The sequence below is a fragment of the Chiloscyllium plagiosum genome, unplaced genomic scaffold (assembly GCF_037043375.1).
Source record: "Chiloscyllium plagiosum isolate Xiang-an unplaced genomic scaffold, Cpla_swu_hap1 HiC_scaffold_42, whole genome shotgun sequence".
NCBI classification, from domain to species: domain Eukaryota; kingdom Metazoa; phylum Chordata; class Chondrichthyes; order Orectolobiformes; family Hemiscylliidae; genus Chiloscyllium; species Chiloscyllium plagiosum.
Window position 1 is genome coordinate 31,659,117 of NW_028270180.1, and position 21,511 is coordinate 31,680,627.

At 40.8% G+C, this 21,511-nt stretch overlaps 1 protein-coding gene across 1 annotated transcript in view; it reads right to left on the reverse strand.

The window, feature by feature from the left end:
- Positions 1 to 21,511, reverse strand: part of LOC122542423 (fibrillin-1-like) — a 610,102-nt gene that overhangs the window by 284,184 nt on the left and 304,407 nt on the right. Inside the window, exons 17-18 of the mRNA XM_087981979.1 lie at positions 12,872 to 12,925; positions 11,483 to 11,608 (exon numbers count right to left, since the gene is read on the reverse strand). Coding sequence (XP_087838105.1) covers positions 11,483 to 11,608; positions 12,872 to 12,925 — 180 coding nt within the window. The remainder of the gene's footprint in view (positions 1 to 11,482; positions 11,609 to 12,871; positions 12,926 to 21,511) is intronic.

Consider the following 21,511-nt stretch of genomic DNA (forward strand, 5'->3'; position numbering starts at 1 on the left):
GGTGGAGGGAGGTGGTTACCTTATTCAATTTTACCTCTGTCTCTAGGAGCGGGGTTGTTTTCCCTTGTTATTTTGTATTATTATATTTAATTATTATTTGTTGAGGTGGTAATTTTAACATTACCAAATATATCCAGGTGTTGGTATGGGTGGGGGTAGGGTGCTCACTGTTAACTCTAGCTTTGTATTATATTTGAATTCTCCTCATTTTATTGAGGAGTGCCTGGGTCAAGGGTGGGGCATTGGTTGGGAGAGGATACGATGGATTTTTGGAAAGGAAGTGACACCCCCGGGAACAAGGGGGAAAATCTCCATTTAAATATGTTTTATATTTTTTTTATTTAGAAATAGTTTTTTATTGTATTGTTGTGGGTGTATTAAAGAGACTTTATTTTTGTAAATTTTATATGCTCTACGCTCCCAAAAGGTCTCGGATTGGGCCAGATGATTATGGTTGATCAGTCAGTGAAGTGGTGCACCTGGAATGTCAAGGGGAGTAATTTGCCAGTCAAAAGGAAGAAAATATTATCAAATCTTAAGAAGGAAAGAGTTGATATAGCTCTCCTACAGGAGACACACCTGTCGGATAAAGAACACTTGAAATTACGACAGGGTGGATTTGATCAGGCCTTTTTTTCTTCTTTTAGCTCAAAAAGCAGGGGACTTGTTATTCTTGTTCGAAAGAATTTCCCTTTCAAAATCCTAAAGCAGATAAAAGATGAATCTGGACGATATATCTTGATTAAAGCCCTCATAAATGGAGAAGAATATGGGATTTTAAATTTGTACTGCCCCCCCCCGGCACACCCCTTTAAATTTATAACGGAAGCCTTTTCAAAATTGATGGCTTTTGTTGCCCGTCATATAATTATAGGGGGAGACTTTAATTGTATTATGGATCCGGAAATAGATAGGATTCCCAAGAGTACTGCAGGAGTATCTCCAAGATCTAGACAACTGATGGATCTGAACAAAGAATTAGGATTAGTAGATGTATGGAGATGTCTTCATCCACAGGGCAGAGATTATTCTTTCTACTCTAATCCACATAAATGTCATACCAGAATTGATATGTATTTTGCCCCCTCGATTTTTTTAAATTCCATATCATCCTGTAAAATAGGTAGTATAGCAATTTCCGACCACGCTGCTGTATATATGGAAACTAAGGCGAGGAACAATGGGACATCCCCTCGGCACTGGCGTATGGACCCCTTCCTAATGAAAGATTGTAAATTTGTAAAATACTTCTCTCAAGAATTTAAACTTTTTTAGAAATTAATTCAGGTACAGCTAGCAACCCATCAATGATGTGGGAGACCATCAAAGCTTACATGCGAGGTTTGATCATCTCCTATTCAGAGACCCAGAAGAAATTGAAGGGAGAACAACAGTGTCTGCTTGAAGCTCGCTTAAAAGCAGCTGAAACAGTGATAGACCTTCTATTATTAAATTGCAAAGGATTACAGCTCTTAGGACAGCTCTAACCACTACGCTTACTCAAACGGCTAAGAGGGAAATATTATTTGCAAAACAAAGGTTATATGAATATGGCGACAAACCGGGTAGATACTTAGCATTTCTTGCAAAGAAAAAAAAGGCCCCTCAGACTATTACGTCTATCAAGGAAAGTACGGGTATTTTGACTCATGATCATAAAAAGATTAATGCGATCTTTAGAGAATTTTATTCTGAGTTATATAAATCGCAGGATTGTGAAGATAGGACGAGGAGGATGCAGTCATTTTAAAAAAATTTGACCTTTCCAGGCCTAACTCCGGAACAAGTATTGGTCCTAAATGCTCCTCTTACACTCCAAGAAATACTTGATGCAATTAGGCAACTTCAGAGTGGTAAGGCACCGGGCCCAGATGGTTTTCAAGCTGAATTCTATAAAGGATTTATAGAAATATTGGCTGGTCCACTTATGGACATGTATAACTATGCATATAGTCAGGGCTGTCTCCCGCCTTCGCTGAAAGAGGCAAATATCTCTCTTATCCTTAAAAAAGAAAAGGACCCAGAAGATTGTACATCATATAGACCAATATCCTTGCTAAATGTAGATTTTAAAATCCTTTCTAAAACGTTAGCACTGAGACTAAAACGTTAGCCACATATTATAAAGGAGGATCAGATGGGGTTTATTAAGGGCCGTAGATCATCCAATAATATTAGAAGGGTCTTGAATATGATTCAAGCCTGTCATCAGAGAAAGATACCAGGAGTAGTCGTTTCATTAGACGCGGAAAAGGCATTTGATAGGGTTGAATGGTCATATTTGTTTTACACATTGGAAAGGTTTGGCGTTGGACAGGTGTTTACCAAATGGGTCTCAACATTGTATAGTGATCCCAAAGCAGTTGTGGTTACCAATGGATTAGGTTCGGATAGCTTCAGTGTGGGTAGGGGCTGCCGTCAGGGATGTCCCCTCTCGCCATTGTTATTTACGCTAATAATTGAACCACTAGCAGAAGCTATACGAGCTGATTCTGATATAACGGCCCCGAGGATTGGTACAGGTAAACATAAAATTACCCTTTATGCAGATGATGTTCTTCTATTCCTCAGTAATCCTTTGATGTCCGTACCTCGCCTAATCCAAGTTATTAATACATTTAGCGCATTCTCAGGCTATAAAATTAATTTTTCAAAATCGGAGGCTATGCCAATGGGTGGCCTTGCTATGACACCCCACTTAGCGTACGGATCCCTTTTTCCCTTTTGTTGGTCCCTGGAGGGCTTCTTATATTTAGGCATTTTTATCACTCCAGTATTTGGTCAGTTGTATAAGGCTAATTTTGTGCATCTACTGGAAAGGATAAGGCAGGACCTCCAGCGATGGGGAGACCTTCCAATTTCCTGGTTGGGTAGAATAGCACTAATCAAAGTGAATGTCCTGCCCCGTCTCCTATATCCTATGAGAATGCTTCCGGTGATGCTGCCGAGGACGGCTTTATGTAAACTATATGGCTGGCTGGGTTCCTTTATTTGGAATCATAGGCGGCCCCTCATTAAGCTGAAGAAGCTACAGCTTCCACAGACAAGGGGAGGATTGGACTTCCCAGACTTTAGGAAATATCAGTTAAGTTCCCTATTAAGTTACATAGCTGGTTAGTCTTGTCTGATCCACAATCAATCTGGTTGGACATCGAGGCCTCTCAAGTAAAATACCCACTTATTAACCTTTTATTCTCAGACAAGAGGAAAATCATTACAGATCACTGTAAAAACCCTATAATACTAAATACAATTAAGGCTTGGAATATAATGTGGCAAAATAAGGGCAACTCACATAAAACATTCCCCCTATGCACCGATAGTGGGAGCATGGGGATTCCAACCGGGGTTTACAGATGCCACTTTTAAACTCTGGAGATCCAGGGGTATCTCATGTTTAGGGGATCTATTTAAAGATGGGGTCCTGATGTCTTTTGAACAGCTGCATCAGAAATTCGGATTACCTAATGGAGACCTCTTTCGATACTTCCAAATTCGAGATTATATACAGAAGAAGACTACGTTATTAGATAGTCTTTATAAATCAGATAGAGAATATAGTGTCCTACGACCAGTGGGGGTATCTTCCGTCAGTACTATTTATCATTTACTACATGATGAAGTATCGGGAGATATGGATAATCTGCTTAAAACATGGGATCAGGATTTGGGACTAGAAATCTCTATAGAAACGTGGAATGATATTTGGGAAAATGCTAGAAGAATTACTATCTGTAACAGAACCCAGGCTATCCAGCTGAAGATACTTCATAGGGCCCATATAGCACCGGTTCAACTGGCAAAATTTAAGGCAGGAGCATCTCCAATGTGTCCTAAATGCAAAATAGAGGTGGGCACTCTTGTTCATTTCCTATGGACCTGTCATAAGATCCGTAGATATTGGACTTAAGTAGCAAGTACCCTGACAGAAATTTTAGGAACGGAAATTAAAGTGGACCCTGTATCTCTCCTTTTGGGCTTTTCGAACTTTCCCTCCCTGAACACGTACGGGAAGAGACTATTTTCTATTCTTTCTTTCTGTGCAAGGAAAAATATTTTGGTGAACTGGGTGGCTGAGGGCCCCCTGGACTTTCAAATTGGCACAGATTAATTATGGAATGTATTCCCCTTGACTTCCTCACAAATATGGTGCACCGAAAGACCGAATTATTTTATTATATATGGCAGCCCTTCTTGAATTACATAAATACAGATATTTCGGCTATCCTAACAAGGGCTTTTATTTAATTGAGATTACAAACCTGGCTGGTCTGGGGCCCCTCGGGGGAGGAATCCCGCATGAATATGGGTTTTATTACATCTGATGTTAACACATTCCGAGCATGTAAGAGACTTAAATATACACTCTGGTTAGTTGTAGGTTAGATTAGTAGATAGTTGAGTTTTGTTTTTATTCTTCTTTTTCGGTTTTTTTTTTGTCTTTTGTTAAATTTTGGCTATTGTATATTTGAGTTAATTGTATATCAATGTTTATATCTCAGAGTTTTGTTTATTTTTGTAAACTTGTAAAAATGTTAAATTTCTAATAAAAATATCTATAAAAAAATACTAAGCAGAAAGATGCTTGAATAGATGTTGTAATCCAAAGTAGATAAACAGGAGGCTGGAAGAACACAGCAAGCCAGGCAGCATCAGGAGGTGGAGAAGTCAATATTCTGGGATTAACCCTTCTTCAGGACAAAATGTGGGAGTAGGGGGAGCTACAGATAAAGAGGGAGGGGGGGTTGGGTGGGGACAATAGTGGAATGGTGAGGTAGTGATAGATGGACACAGGTAGTGGGTACGGCCTGGTTGGTAGATGGGAGGGATGAATCCGGTTGGTAGCTGGAAGAAAGGGTTGGTATGTGGAATGGAAGGGAGGAGGCAGGATTGGTGGGGAGTGTGGTGTGACCCAAGGAGTGGCGAAGCGAACGGTCCTTGTGAAAGGCAGAGAGGGGTGGGGAAGAGAAGATATTCTGGGTGGTAGGGTCAAATTGGAGTTGGCAGAAGTATTTGAGGATGATACGTTGGATGCGGAGGCTGGTGGGGTGGAAAGTGAGGACAAGGGGGACCGTATCTTCATTATGTTTGGGGAGGAGTCTAGAGCAGTGAAGCAGGGAATGGAAGAGGTGCAGTTGAAGACTGGCTGGATGACAAAGGAGGGAGAAAACATTGTTTGAAATAGGAGGACACCTGGGATGCTTGGGAGTGGAACACCTCCTTCTCAGAGCAGATCCATAAGAGATGGAGAAATTAGGAAAATGGGATGGAGTTTTTGCATGATACAGGGTGGGAGGGGGGTGGGGGTCTGTGGGTTTACAGAAAATGTTGGTCACCAGGGATGAAAACGGAGAAGTCATGAAAGGGGAGGAAGGTGTCTAAAATAGACCAAGTGAATTTGAGAGCAGGATGGAAATTGTTAGCCAAGACGATTAACTGCTTCAGTTCAGCATGGGTGCAGGATGCAGCACTGATGCAGTCATTCCTTGTTCTTATACAAGGTCACAATAATCTGTGTACCATGTATATTCTGTAACACTGCCCGAGAAATTCATGTAGTCACCATTTGAGGGTCAGTAACTGTGTTTGATTTATATATTATGGCATTACATTTTGAACTTTGCGAAGAGCACATCAATCAATAAATCAATTGCTTTGCTAAGCTCCTAACTGTGGTTACAACATCTAGATCTTCTATGACAGGCAGGCTCTCTTTTTGTCTGGAGAGCCCTTGATGACCTTGCTCTTCAGAGTACAGTTCAATGTAGTGCTTCATCCATCTCTTCAACTGTTTATTGGAGTTGGTGATTACATCCGATTCCCTTATTTACAAAGGAATTGCATTCCTTACTGACACGCCTGTTATCTTTTAGATCCTATTATAAATGGCTCTGTGCAAAATGACATCTGGATATTCTGGCAACTGTACCCTGTAGCTACTGGTGCAGGGCTTTGCAATCTGCTAGATTTTACTTCAAGCAGCCTATCAAGTTCCATGTTGATCACAGATGCCTTACCCATATTATTAACCAGATACTAGTGTCTGTTGGTCCAGTCTTAATGTTCCAGCTTGCCAGTTGTAGAGTTAACATCAGAACCTTTCCATACAGACCCCTACTGAAATTAATGAGGCTGGACTGCTTTACTCCCATTATGGTCATATCAGTTTTGAACCACTCTTATATTCCATATGCTGAGTGCAGAGTATTGTAAACGATATCTCAAAGTGTGATTCATTTCACACCTGCATTGTGTGGAATTGCCAGAAAGTACCAGTTCAATCAACTGAATTCCTATCTGGGCAGAAATCATGGCTGACCAGGATGGTCTTTCTACTGAAATGAAAAAGCTTAGAGGGCTGTAACCTCATACTGTATGCATTTAGAATATTGCTGAGAAAAAATGATGATCAGTTTCAGCTGGTGTCAATGTCCTGAATCTTGAATGTTGCCAGGACATGTTGTGGCATTGGTTCATTGCCCAATTGGTAAGATATCCTGATTTTAAAAATCTATTGTTAGCAATCCTGATTTCCTCATAACACTGGTCTTTTGACTGTACCGTAAAGCAGAGTCTGGAGCATCAATACTCATTTCTCACCTTTAAGACACTTTCTAGTACATCTTCTTCTTTGATGTAGGTTTTCATTTTTGGAATAACAGTTTATTATTTGACTTGTTAGAACATAGAACATAGAAGAATACAGCGCAGTATGTTGCGCCGATCCAAGCCCACCTAACCTATACTAACCCACTATCCTCCATATACCTATCCAATGCCCGCTTAAATGCCCATAAAGAGGGAGAGTCCACCACTGCTACTGGCAGGGCATTCCATGAACTTACGACTCGCTGAGTGAAGAACCTACCCCTAACTTCAGTCCTATATCTACCCCCCCTTAATTTAAAGCTATGCCCCCTTGTAATACCCGACTCCATACGCGGGAAAAGGTTCACACTGTCAACCCTATCTAACCCCCTAATCATCTTGTACACCTCAATCAAGTCACCCCTAAACCTTCTTTTCTCTAATGAAAACAGCCCCAAGTGGCTCAGTCTTTCCTCATACGATCTTCCTTCCATACCAGGCAACATCCTGGTAAACCTCCTCTGCACCCGTTCCAGTGCCTCCACATCCTTCCTATAGTATGGCGACCAAAACTGCACACAATATTCCAGATGCGGCCGCACCAGAGTCTTATACAACTGCATCATGACCTCAGGACTCCGGAACTCAATTCCTCTACCAATAAAAGCCAGTACGCCATATGCCTTCCTCACCGCACTATTTACCTGGGTGGCAACTTTCAGAGATCTGTGTACATGGACACCAAGATCCCTCTGCTCATCCAGAGGGATCTTGTTGTCATATCTTACTTTATAATGCTCCTGAGTAGCCACTTTTTATTACAATAAAGCTATTACATAAATATAAATATCGATTGTTGTTGTTTGAGTTGGAAGCAGATAGACAGAACATAACCTGAACCATTTTTAGCTGGTTTTCTATCATTGTGAGCAGCAGTTTCCTGAAGCAAAGCCTACACACGTTCTTGCTTTTACCTCAGAATTCGCCTGCCAGCTGAAAGTAATGTTTTACTTTCACTGAATTATTCTTGTCAAACATCATGTTTGTCAGGAAGCAATGTCAATGTTCAGCCTATCAAGTTTCACGTTGATCACAGCTGTCTTACCCATATCATTAACCAGATGCAAATGTCCGTCGGTTTAGTCTTAATGTTCCAGCTTGCCATTTATACAGGTAGCATCATCTTTTGTTTGTTTATCTGATGTGTTAGATCTGGTCCACTACTTGAGTACAGAATTTAAACATCAAGCATCAATTGAGGCAGGTGAATTGTGGCTGGTCATCAGTTTACTAACTGATGGTTGTCCATTCTTGAGGCGAGTGGTGGTTGACCGATGGGACAAATGATCCCTTCTATCATTATAAACAGTCCATAATATACATTTTCTATATCAATGAACAATTGTAATGGTTGACTTTTACGTTGGAGATAATGTTCTGCAGCAAAAGTTGAGAATTTTCTGCAGTGTATAGTGCAAATTTTACTAAGATGGAAAGGACGATGGATGAGGACTTGCCATCTGAGGTAGTTTGGGCTGAGGTTAGGAATAGGAAAGGTGAGGTCACCCTGTTAGGAGTCTTTTACAGGCCTCCCAATAGTCCTAGAAACGTAGAAGAAAGGATAGGGAAGGTGATTCAGGAGATGAGTGACAGTAATAGGGTGGTGGTTATGGGGGACTTTAACTTTCCTGATATTGATTGGGAAAGCTATAGCTCAAGTTCGTTAGATGGGTCAGTGTTTGTTCAATGTGTGCAGGAGAGTTTCCTGACACAATATGTAGACAGGCCAACAAGAGGTGAGGCCATACTGGATTTGGTTCTGGGTAACGAACCAGGCCAGGTGTTAGAATTAGAGGTAGGTGAGCACTTTGGGGATAGTGACCATAATTCGGTGATTTTTACTCTCGTGATGGAGAGGGATAAGTGTGTACTACAGGGCAAGAGTTATAGCTGGGGTCAGGGAAATTATGATGCGGTGAGGCATGACTTAGGATGTGTGGCTTGGAAAAGTAGACTCCAAGGCAAGAGTGTAAATGATATGTGGAGCTTGTTCAAGGAGCAACTATTGAATGTCCTTGATAATTATGTACCTGTCAGGCAGGGAGGAAAGGGTCGTGCGAGGGAGCCGTGGTTTAATAAGGAATTGGAATCCCTTGTTAAATGGAAGAGGGCGGCCTATCTCAAGATGAGACGTGAAGGTTCAATTGGGGCGATTGAGAGTTATAGGGTAGCCAGGAAGGACCTGAAGAGAGAGCTAAGAGCAGCAAGGAGGGGACATGAAAGGTCCTTAGTCGGTAGGATTAGGGAAAACCCTAAGGCTTTCTATAGGTATGTTAGGAATAAAAGAATGACTAGGGTAGGAATAGGTCCAGTCAAGGATAGCAGTGGGAAGTTGCGTGTGGAGGCGGAAGAGATTGGGGAGACACTGAATGAATACTTTTCTTCAGTATTTACTCAGGAACAGGGCATTGTCGTCGATGTGAATACTGAGTCACAAATAAGTAGAATGGATGGCTTTGAGGTATGTAGAGAAGAGGTGTTGGAAATCCTGGAAAAGGTGAAAATAGATAAGTCCCCTGGGCCTGATGGCATTTATCCTAGGATTCTCTGGGAAGCAAGGGAGGAGATTGCAGAGCCATTGGCCTTGATTTTTATGTCCTCTTTGTCTACAGGAGTAGTGCCAGAAGACTGGAGGATAGCAAATGTGGTTCCCTTGTTCAAAAAGGGGAGTAGGGATAACCCTAGTAACTATAGGCCGGTGAGTCTCACTTCTGTTGTGGGCAAAGTCTTAGAGAGAATTGTAAGGGATAGGATTTATGCACATCTGGATAGGAATAATGTGATCAAGGATAGTCAGCATGGTTTTGTGAAGGGCAGGTCGTGCCTCACAAACCTTATTGAATTCTTTGAAAAGGTGACGAAGGAGGTTGATGAGGGGAAAGCGGTAGATGTGGTATATATGGATTTTAGTAAGGCGTTTGATAAGGTTCCCCATGGTAGGCTACTGCAGAAAATACGGAGATATGGCATTGAGGGTGAGTTGGAGGTTTGGATTAGGAATTGGCTGGATGGAAGAAGACAGAGGGTAGTAGTTGATGGCAAAGTTTCTTCATGGAGTGCCGTCACTAGCGGTGTTCCGCAAGGATCTGTTTTGGGACCATTGCTGTTTGTCATTTTTATAAATGACCTGGAAGAGGGGTTAGAAGGTTGGGTGAGCAAGTTTGCGGATGATACGAAAGTCGGAGGAGTTGTTGACAGTGAGGAAGGATGTGGCAGGTTACAGCAGGATATAGAGAAGCTGCAGAGCTGGGCAGAAAGGTGGCAAATGGAATTCAATGTAGCTAAATGTGAGGTGATTCACTTTGGGAAGAATAACAAAAAGATGGGGTACTGGGCTAATGGTCGGATACTTGGTAGTGTGGATGAGCAGAGGGATCTTGGTGTCCATGTACACAGATCTCTGAAAGTTGCCACCCAGGTAAATAGTGCGGTGAGGAAGGCATATGGCGTACTGGCTTTTATTGGTAGAGGAATTGAGTTCCGGAGTCCTGAGGTCATGATGCAGTTGTATAAAACTCTGGTGCGGCCGCATCTGGAATATTGTGTGCAGTTTTGGTCGCCATACTATAGGAAGGATGTGGAGGCACTGGAACGGGTGCAGAGGAGGTTTACCAGGATGTTGCCTGGTATGGAAGGAAGATCGTATGAGGATAGACTGAGACACTTGGGGCTGTTTTCATTAGAGAAAAGAAGGTTTAGGGGTGACTTGATTGAGGTGTACAAGATGATTAGGGGGTTAGATAGGGTTGACAGTGTGAACCTTTTCCCGCGTATGGAGTCGGGTATTACAAGGGGGCATAGCTTTAAATTAAGGGGGGGTAGATATAGGACTGAAGTTAGGGGTAGGTTCTTCACTCAGCGAGTCGTAAGTTCATGGAATGCCCTGCCAGCAGCAGTGGTGGACTCTCCCTCTTTATGGGCATTTAAGCGGGCATTGGATAGGTATATGGAGGATAGTGGGTTAGTATAGGTTAGGTGGGCTTGGATCGGCGCAACATCAAGGGCCAAAGGGCCTGTACTGCGCTGTATTCTTCTATGTTCTATGTTCTATAAGATGATGGGCTGCCCAAGCTCTAAAGTGCCATTCTCTACCTCCATGGTGGGATCCAAATTATGCAAAGCACCATAACAGATACTAGCTTTATAACAGCATTTGCTGGAAAGATGACACATTAGACATCAGACTGCCTTTGGGGTCCATTCTAAATTTTTTGTCAGGATTTACCTCTTTAGCATTCAATTTTACAGAAGTATTGCCAAGGCAGTGGAGCTGTTCATATATGACTTGGAGTTTGATGTATAAGCACCAGAGCAGACCAGTGGGCCTATATACTGCGTGTCCCAGGCCTAAACCTCCTCAAAACTTTAACTGGCAGTTGCAAAGCTTCTCAGTTTCTAGGCACAGCAGAGAAATTGCTGATGGACAGACTATCTATTGACAGGGTAAGACTTACACATTTGACTCTCATGCTTGCACTTCTGCTAACTAGCAGTGAGAACTGAAAAAAATAAATTAGCACAGAAAAAAGTGGGAAGCATGACAACTGTTTTCATCTATAGACTATAGCCACCAGATCAACATGAAACCAGAGACCATGAAATTAAACATACAGAAATACATGACATAAAATATCAATGCCAAATTGCAAAGTATATATTTCTATCATTCTCACAACTATTCTATTCTAAGTGAAAATGGCTAGTTTTAGCTCTTACTAAATTAAAGCATTAAGTTTTATGGATGCAAAGGAATTAAGATCAATAAATACATTCACTGACTTGATAATTAAGTCAATTTGACTTAATTTCTACTAACCACTGTTTACATACATACCTTCACACTTTTTCCCAGATATATCAACTTCATAACCAGAATTGCAAACACATCGGTAACTGCCACGAGTGTTCTCGCACACTCCATTAGGACAAATATCAGGATCCAATGCACATTCATTGATGTCTGTAAAAAAAAAGAACTTCCTTTGTATAGCAGTAATAAATAACCCATAATATTGTCAGATGATAAAATAACAAAATTACCACGTTTTTTTCACCAAACAAGATGCTCAATTTATAAAAATAAATTGTACTCATGAATGTGAAATGTTTTTTATGTTCAAGTGTAAAAATTGTTAAACTCAAAAACTGCCAAATATCTGTTGAGTTTGTTAATATTTTTATTGAATCTGTTCTAATGTGCAGTTTCCACACTGAAGGAACCTCGATTATCTGAATATTAATTATCCGAATTTTGGATTATCAGAAGAAGATCTCAAGGTCCCGATAGAAACATTACATCAAACAGGTGTTTCCAACACTGACCATGTCTTTTGTTTACAATGATTAAAAATGAACTCGGCTTACTGAAATGCTGCTAAAAACAGTCTTGGACATCGATGGGAGCCCAGGCATTGTCTCTAAATGACTGACTGCTCACCCTCTCTCTCTCTCCCCCCACTCTTTGCCTGGAGTTCTACAGTGGGTTGTACCCTAAACATCCCTTCCCCAGATAATCTCTCCAACATTGTCCTGTACAGTAAAACGTTGCAGTAAAAAGTTGCGTATGTGGCTGCTTGCGTGTGTGCTATTTTGAGACTCTTCCCCCAAAGGCAGCAGCAGTCTTGCTATGGCGTCCAATCCAGCTGCTCCGGTGGCGGGGTTGGACGGGGGTGGGGGAAGGGTTGGATGGGATTGAGGAGTGGATGGGGGGGATGTAGGGATTGGGGTGAGGATGGCTCGTGCATGGTGTGTTGCTGCCTAGTCTCCTGAACAGGGAGCGGACTTAGCAAGTGCTCGTGTGTCAATCCCACTGAACTAAAGTGGGGGGGGGGGGCGCGCAGGGCTTAAGCAAAGATGCAGGTCCCTTATACACAAGTGTGTATCTGCTCAGAAACAAACCCTGATTCAGAGAGAGGGAGCAAGGCAGGCAGAGCGAGGAAAAAGGAAACTTTTGAAAACTCTGAGCCCCAGAACAGAGGCATTGAATCAATTAACTGAATAATCAATTCTCTGAATGAAGTAATGCCCACCCATCTTGTTCGGATAATCGGGGCTCCTCTGTATTGCAATCAAGCTTATTGAGATGAAGTACTTTGGAACACAAGATATATATTATAGCATTATAAAGTCTTGTTTTAGTCTATATTGTATGAAACAACATTCTAATGAAAATATTATGAAAATGAGTCTTATGGTATAGCTTATATAAGCAAACAACAGTTACCTCTTCCGTCACTTGTCATACCAGGTCCACTGCTGCAAAGTGCATGATATTCAGCTGTAGAGAAATAATAAAACTATTTTAAAATTTTCTGGGCAAGCAATGTGAGATGTACTTTGAATGGAAAGTAAATATATTGAGCACATGTACAACGTTACGTTGTCTTCCAAGCTAAAGTAAGATGACGAAAAATTGCACTAAACTATTATTATGTTGCTATACTGATTGTACGAAGGTCAGCCAGCTGGACTCACAGAATATGAGTTCCCTGATTGGGGCAGTTAATCTGGTCCAATCAGGGAGCACTGGCTGACAGATAGAAAGAGGAGTGTGTAAAAAAAAAAGAAAGAGGAGTGTCTGAGATACCGACACTCTGTGATAAGGCTATGCCAGGATCAAGGACTTTCCACATTTTAAGAGGTGAGTTGGTAATGGGATACCAGCCTCTGTGGAATTATTTCAGTTGTCTAATATATGCTCAACTTCAAATTCCAGACAACTTTTCTCCCTTTTTTGTATGACTGATATTTCCCTTTCCTACATAAGCCTTCCACTAGTTTCACTGGGTGACACTTCCAGTATTTATTAATTTCTTGGGATGTGTCTGTTGTAGACCTATTGTCACTTAAACACAAACTAAAATTTCCAAACTCATCAGTCCTTGAGTTCACTAATTTGAACTGTGTGAAGCAATATTTCAACATTTGCTCAAATATTTGAGATACCTTACCCCCAAATTAATCTGAGTTAGAATATGCACTTTTCAGGACCAAAATTAACTACCATTTAGCCTTTCATAAGTTTGTGTGATATACAACAAGAAATGATCCGATTGAAGTAGCCATTATCCAACAGGATAAGCAATATTTCAACAAACTGGGTAAAGCATGATTGTCTATTTAAATATTTAGTTATTTTTTTCTGATCCAGGGAAATTGATAACATTGTGTTAGAAGCATTACAAATATTGGAAAAGGGATAAAATAAAACAATTTTGATAATGCCTTTTTGGAAAAATATGGGTGAAAATAAATAACAAGTAAAGCAGACAGTTAAGAGAGAGAAAAGGATGGTTGTTTACTCTTTAAAATATTAAAAGGGTCAGATTTTATTGTCAGAGCACTTGCACATAGATTTATTGGGATATTTTGTTGTAGTTGCCTGTTTCCAATCATCTAAAAATAGCAGCACCTTCTACAGAACTTTGAGACCTCATTGAACAAAGCAACCAAGTATGTATTGCTTCAACCAATCAGATTAAAGAATTGCTGATGAACAACCAATTCTGAATGAGAAAGAGTCAGCTATGTATTTAATTCAATCTTAAATCATGCACAAAAGGTGAATGCATAGATTTAAATAGAATCCACAAAACAGAAACAATCTATTTTTTGTCAAATGATCTCACAATCACTACTGATGTTCAACTTGGGTCTCATTCCATCCTATTTCATGGAATCTTATTTGCAGAACATTACTATTATTCCCTTTCTCTTGTTCACTTGCCATTTCCAGAATGCCTCTCCATGCTGTTTACCTTGAATAACTTGTATTTATATTAGACCTTTAATGCAATAAATTATCCCAAGGCACTTCACAGGAGTGGCACGAAGAAACATTTTACACTGATCCATGCTAAAACGACATTAAGGCTGGTAATTAGAAGCTTGGTTAAAGAGTAGGATATCAGAAGCCCTTAAAGGACAGAAGAGAGTTTTAGGGATGGGGAGCTTGCAGACCTTAGGGCAGCTAAAGGTACAGCTACTAATGGTAGTTTAAGTCAGAGATGCTGAAGAGGTCAGAAGCATATCAGCCCAAATATCTTAGAGACATAAGGCTGGATACAGAGATGCTGAGGGTTGAGGTCATGGAGGGTTGTAAACAAGTGTGAGAATTTTAAAGCCGAGACATTTCTTGACTTCAAGTCAATATAGGTTAATGAACATAGTAGCACAAACAGTCATTTGGTAAAACAGTACTCAAATATTTCTGAAAAAAGACACATTTCACTGATGTTTTCCAACTTGAAATCATCGGAACATTTTGCAAGAACTCCAATTCAAGGGTTAAATCAATCTATATATAACATAAGGAGAGTGCACATCGGTTGGCAAATGGAGCCTGACTGGTATGTCAGTGATGAAGGGCTTTTGCCCGAAACATCGATTTTGCCTGTCCTCGGATGCTGCCTGAATTGCTGTGCTCTTCCAGCACCACTGATCCAGAATCTGGTTTCCAGCATCTGCAGTCATTGTTTTTACCTGGTATGTAAGTGATGCCTACTTGAAAGAGACATTGCCATGGATCAAAAGCTGAAATAGGGTGCATCAACATCCTGTTGGATAATGGCTACTTCAATCGGATCATTTCTTGTTGTATATCACACAAACTTATGAAAGGCTAAATAGTAGTTAATTTTGGTCCTGAAAAGTGCATATTCTAATTCAGATTAATTTGGGGGTAAGGTATCTCAAATATTTGAGCAAATGTTGAAGCTAGTTGATTCATGCTATTAATATGGAATAAGAAGGAGTGGTGTTGCCACTAACAGGACCTGTTGTAAAACCAAAGAATGTTCTATCATACAAATGAATAATGTTGCATATCAATTCCAGTGCTAGAGTGATGCCAAATATTAGGCTGAGGTCCCAAAGACTAGTGGATCAAACAACATATCCCTTTGGTTGTTTGCATCACACAAGGTATTAACTATATCCAATCAACCCGCACTTGCAAAACACAGCACAGTGTCCAACATTAGATATTTTTCTGCACTGAGCATTGTTAATCAGGTTCTCAGCGTGGAGTGCTTGCATGTCTGGAAGCTATTATATATATATATATATATTATGCACAGGGCCTTATCTTTTGAAGACAGAAAGAACACACAAATGCACTGCACTTATTTCAACTAAATAAAAAATAAATGACAAGCATTTGCTGGTTCATTTCTGAGGCCAATGCCCTGATGGAAGTCAAACTGCCTGGTTTAAAATTTGAACGAAACCTGGCAGTTAACTGTCAATCAGCACTAATGAGTTCATGCACCATGGCAAAACCTACACTAACCAGATTTCACTTGCCAACCAATTAGCACTCTCTTTTCATACATGTTAGCTTTCTCCTTGGGTTCATATTCTTACAAATTGTCCTGACAAGAAAAAGACAAAAGTGTGGCTTTCATCAATACATGGCAATGGGTTAGAATAGTTAGGAAATTATTTCGGACTAGTGCACACTTGATAGGCTAATGGGCCTTTTTTAGTGCTGGAGACATTATGACAAGTCCCCACATCCTGCTGTATTTCATCTCAGTGTCTTACAAGAAGTGATGAAGTGGAGGTGCCGTTGTTGGACTGGGTGGAAAAACGTAAAAATCATACAACACCAGGCTATAGACCAACAGGATTATTTGAAATTACGAGCTTTCAGAATGCTGCTCCTTCATCAGTTAACTAGAGGGGCAGGTACACAGAATTTTTAAGTAAAAGATCAAAGTGTTATAAAACTGATGTGATGTATTAGACAAACCTAGGTGGCTATTAAGTCTTTAAACACATAATGGAGATGCAGGTTTTGATTGACTAATATATAAATCCAGAATTTCTTTCAAGTCTTTTTAGTGGTGCATATGGATTTCAGCAAGGCATTTTATAGGGTTCCCCATGGTAGACTCATTCATAAAGTCAGGAAGTATGGGATACAGGGAGATTTGGCAATCTGGATTCAGAGTTGGCTGGCTGACAGAAGGCAGAGGGTGGTTGTGGATGTAAAGTATTCTGCCTGGAGGACAGTGTTGAGTGGGGTCCCGCAGGGCTCTGTACTTGGGTCTCTGCTCTTTGTAGTTTTTATAAATGACTTGGATGAGGAGGTTGAGGGGTGGGTTAGTAAATTTGCAGATGACACAAAGGTTGGAGGTGTCGTCAATAGTATAGAGGGCTACTGCAGGCTGCAGCGCGACATAGACAGAATGCTGGGCTGAGAAATGGCAGATGGAGTTCAACCTGGATAAATGTGAAGTGATGCATTTTGGAAGGTCGAACTCAAATGCTGAATATAGGATTAAAGACAAGATTCTTGGCAGTGTGGAGGAATAAAGGGATCTGGGTGTGCAAGTACATAGATCCCTCAAAGTTGCCACCCAGGTGGATAGAGTTGTCAAGAAAGCATATGGTGTTTTGGCTTTCATCAACAGGGGAATAGAGTTTAAGAGCTGTTAGGTTTTGCTGCAGTGGAGGCCACACTTGGAATATTGTGTCCAGTTCTGGTCGCCCTACTATAGGAAAGATACAGAGGCTTTAGAGAGGGTGCAAAGAAGGTTTACCAGGATGCTGCCTGAACTGGAGGGCTTGCCTTATGAAGAAAGATTGAATAGGCTCGGACTTTTCTCTCTGGAGAGAAGGAGGAAGAGAGGAGACCTGATAGAGGTGTACAAAATAATGAGAGGAATAGATAGAGTCAATAGCAACAAACATTTCCCCAGGGCAGGATTGACTGGTACAAGAAGTCATAGTTTGAAGATATTAGGAGGAAGGTATAAAGAGGTAGGTCTTTTACATAGAGAGTTGTGAATGCATGGAATGCGTTACCAGCGGTGGTGGTGGAAGCAGAGTCATTGGGGACATTTAAGCGACTGCTGGACATGCACATGGATAACAGTGAGTTGAGGGGTGTGTAGGTTGTAACTATATTTTACATTAGGATTAAATTTTGGCACAACATCGTGGCCAAAGGACCTATTCTGTGCTGTACTTTTCTATGTTCTAAGTCACAGACCCGAGATAATTTAAGGTTTTATCAGTGGATAAAAAAAGTGACATCTCAGCTCAGAAAATGGTATAAAGGTATGAGATTAGAGTCTGTCTGTATCCCAACCTGGAGTTAGACTGCTTTTATTTCCAAGGTAGGAATTTATACAAAGTCACGCTGACTGACTGCCTACAGATTGTGTGCATTTGAACAAAATAGAACATATCTGCGAACACAAATCTGCAAATGCAAATTCACCCCAAAGACTTATATGTGTGCATATGTGAGAGAGAGGGAAAGTGTGTGCATGCGTATGTATATGCATGAGTGTGTGTGTGAGAAAGAGAAAGACAGAACGCATGCACGTGTGCATGTGAGGGTGGGTGTACGAGACATGTTCCTGGTTCAACTGGCACTGAGTTTCTGTAAGAAATCTGTACTGTAGTGACAGAAGCTGGCGTCCCTTGTATAATGAGTTTCAAGATGCCCTTGATATAGCCAGAGAGGTTCTCACACAGGCTCCCATCGTCCAGAGTATGTTGGCTTTATGTATGTTCAGAAGGCAGTAGAAGTCCCTAGTGCAAAAAGTACACAGGATGAGAGTGGATAGGGTACTCTGCTGGTCTGGATCAAAAGTTTGAATCAATCTGTTTAATTTAGAGGTGTGCTTTTTGGTCGGATCGGCTGGTAGTTGCCTGTAGTGTTCCTAGTTATTCAGTTGTCGGTACACATCCTTGCAGTAGCTGTTCTATTCTGAATGACGATGGCTCCTCCTTTGTCTGCTGCTTTGATGACAATGTTGTGATTGGTATTGAGAACCTAGATGGCATTGCGTTGTGTTCAGGTGATGTTTTGCTCTACCTTGTGAGTATGGGTGATGAATCTGGTGTTCACATGTTTCCTGACTGCTTGAGCATAAATGTCAAGCCCAGGGCAAGACTTAACATCCATCTAGGTTTGTCTAATACATTGCATCAGTTGTACGACACTGTGATCGTTTACTTATAAATTCTGTGCCCTTTGTACCTGTCCTACGAGCTATCTGATGAAGGAGAGGCACTCTTAAAGCTTGTACTTTCAATTAAACCTGTATTGGACTATAACCTGGTGTTGTGTGACTTTTAACTTAAAAGAAGTGGCTAGTGAAATAGTTGAAGTGTTGATTTGAATTTTCCAATACTTATTTGATTTAGGGAAGGTTTCTTTAGAAGTCCCTTTGGTAACTAATGTAACTCCTTCATTCAAAAAGGGAGGGAGGCAGAAAGAAGGAAATTACAGGCCAGTTAGCTTAACATCAGTCATAGGGAAAATGTTCGAATCTATTATTTAATAAGTTATAACATGGCACTTGGACGAGTCCTAGATAATCAGGCAGAACCAACATGACCTTGTCAAACAGAAGTCATGTTTAACTAATTTATTGGTGTTCTTTACAGAAGTAATTTGTGCATTGGATAAGGAGGAACCAGTGGATGTAACATACAGAGGAACCTCAATTATCCGAATGTCGATTATCCGAATATCGGATAATCCAAAGAAAATTTCAAGGTCTCACAAAAAACATTACACCAAAGAGGTAAGTGTATGTGATTTACCTGTACTTAAGATGATGTGAAAATGCTGGCAAAAACAATGAAACACAAGCAGCTCCAGCATCAATGACTGGATTTTTTTAGGTAAGGATTGTTAGAATATTCCAGTCACTTTACCAAGCCGGTCATTTAACAAAAAAGGCCGAGAATATAAACGCATGTGTGAGGCAGGGCTTCCATCTTTCTATTGCGAGACTGAGTTCCCGGAAACTGATACTATAAACGGTCTTGCGATTGTACAAGCAGTTTGGGCCCTTGTTTAATGCTGGGATTTCATGGTAAGGATTTAGTTCTTCTCATTTTAATCTGTAATTTGCAGACTGCAATGATTAGTTTGTTTAAATGGCACACTCGTTAAAATTACAGACTTAAACACATTCTCTGGTAGAGTACAATGTTAGATTAGATTAGATTACTTACAGTATGGAAACAGGCCCTTCGGCCCAACAAGTCCACACCGACCCGCCGAAGCGCAACCCACCCAGACCCATTCCCCTACATTTACCCCTTCACCTAACACTACGGGAAATTTAGCATGGTCAATTCACCTGACCTGCACATTTTTGGACTGTGGGAGGAAACTGGAGCACCCGGAGGAAACCCATGCAGACACAGGGAGAATGTGCAAACTCCACACAGACAGTCGCCTGAGGCGGCAATTAAATCCGGGTCTCTGGCGCTGTGAGGCAGCAGTGCTAACCGCTGTGCCACTGTGCCGCCCACATATCAGTATGGCTTCCCCTGTTAAAGCGAAAATTATCAGAATAATCAATTAACTAGTGTCATATGAATGAAATAGTGTCCACCCATCTCGTTTAAAGAGGTTCCTCTTTAAAAGGCATCTGGATGGGTATATGAATAGTAAGGGTTTAGAGGGATATGGGCCAAGTGCTGGCAAATGGGACTAGATTAAATTGGGATATCTGGTTGACATGGATGAGTTGGAGCGAAGGGTCTGTTTCCCTGCTGTACGTATGTACAACTCTTGATTACTGATCCTCTCCAGCACTTTCTTAGACAGCTTAAAATTCACATAAATCCCAGAAAAAAAATCCTCATCTCAATCAGAAAAGGGCAATACTTAATTTTGAAGCAGTGCCCCCTAATTCTGGACTCTTTCACATTTAAATTAAGTCACCTCTCACTCTTCTAAACTCCAGTGGAAACAAGACCACACTTCCAATCTAACTCAAAACAAACCACTCATTCCAGGTATCAAATTAGTACCCTCCTCTGAACTGTCTCCAATGCTTTGCATCCTTCTTTAAGTAAGGAGGCCAAAACATCACGCAGTTATTGAGATGTGGTTTCAACAAGAACATTACAGCACAGGAACAGGCCCTGCGCACCAAGATTGCGGCGACATATGATGCCTTTCTGAACTAAAAACCTCTTGCCTCTACAAATCTGTACCCCTCTATTCCCTGTCTATTCATATATCTATCAAGACGTCATTTAAACATCATTATTGTATCCTCCTCCTCCACCTCTTCTGGCAGGGCATACCAGGCACTTATCACACTGTGTAAAAAACTTGCCTCTCACATCTCCTTGAAACTCACCCCCTTTAGCTTAAACTTAAGTCCCCTAGTAATTGACATTTCTACCTTGGTGAAAAAACTCTGACTATCCATTCTATTCATGCCTTCTCAATTTCGTAATCTATCAGATCATCCCTGCACCCTTCAATGTTCAAGTAAAGATAAACCAAATTTCTCCAACCTTTCCTCATAGCTAACATCCCATTAAACCACTTCTGTACCATCTCAAAAGCCTTTAGTTGCAAGAGTGGCAACTAGAAATATACACAATATTCCAAATGTTGCCTAACTAAAGTTCTATAAAGCTGCAACATGACTTGCCAATTTTTTTCCAAAAGGCATTTTGATAAGGTTTCACAGCAAAGGTTATTGTGGAAAACAAAAGCTTGTGGTTTTGGAGGTAACATATTGACATAGGTAGAAGTTTGGTTGACTAACAGAAAGCAGGAAGTAGGAATAAATGGCTGGCAGGTGAGTTGTGGCACAGGGTTAATCCTGAGGCCTCAACTCTTTAATCTTTACATATATTATTTGGATGTATGGCAGCTAAATTTACTGATGACACAAAGATAAATGGGAAAGTAGTCATGAAGAGGAAATAAGGAGCCTACAAAGGGAAATAAATAGGTTAAGTGAGTGGGGAAAGTTCTGGCAAATGGAACATAATGTGGTTAAATTGTTCAGTGAAATTGTCCATTTTGGCAGAAAGAATAAAAAAGGCACATGACCAAAATGATGAAAGGTTGCAGAACTCAAATGCA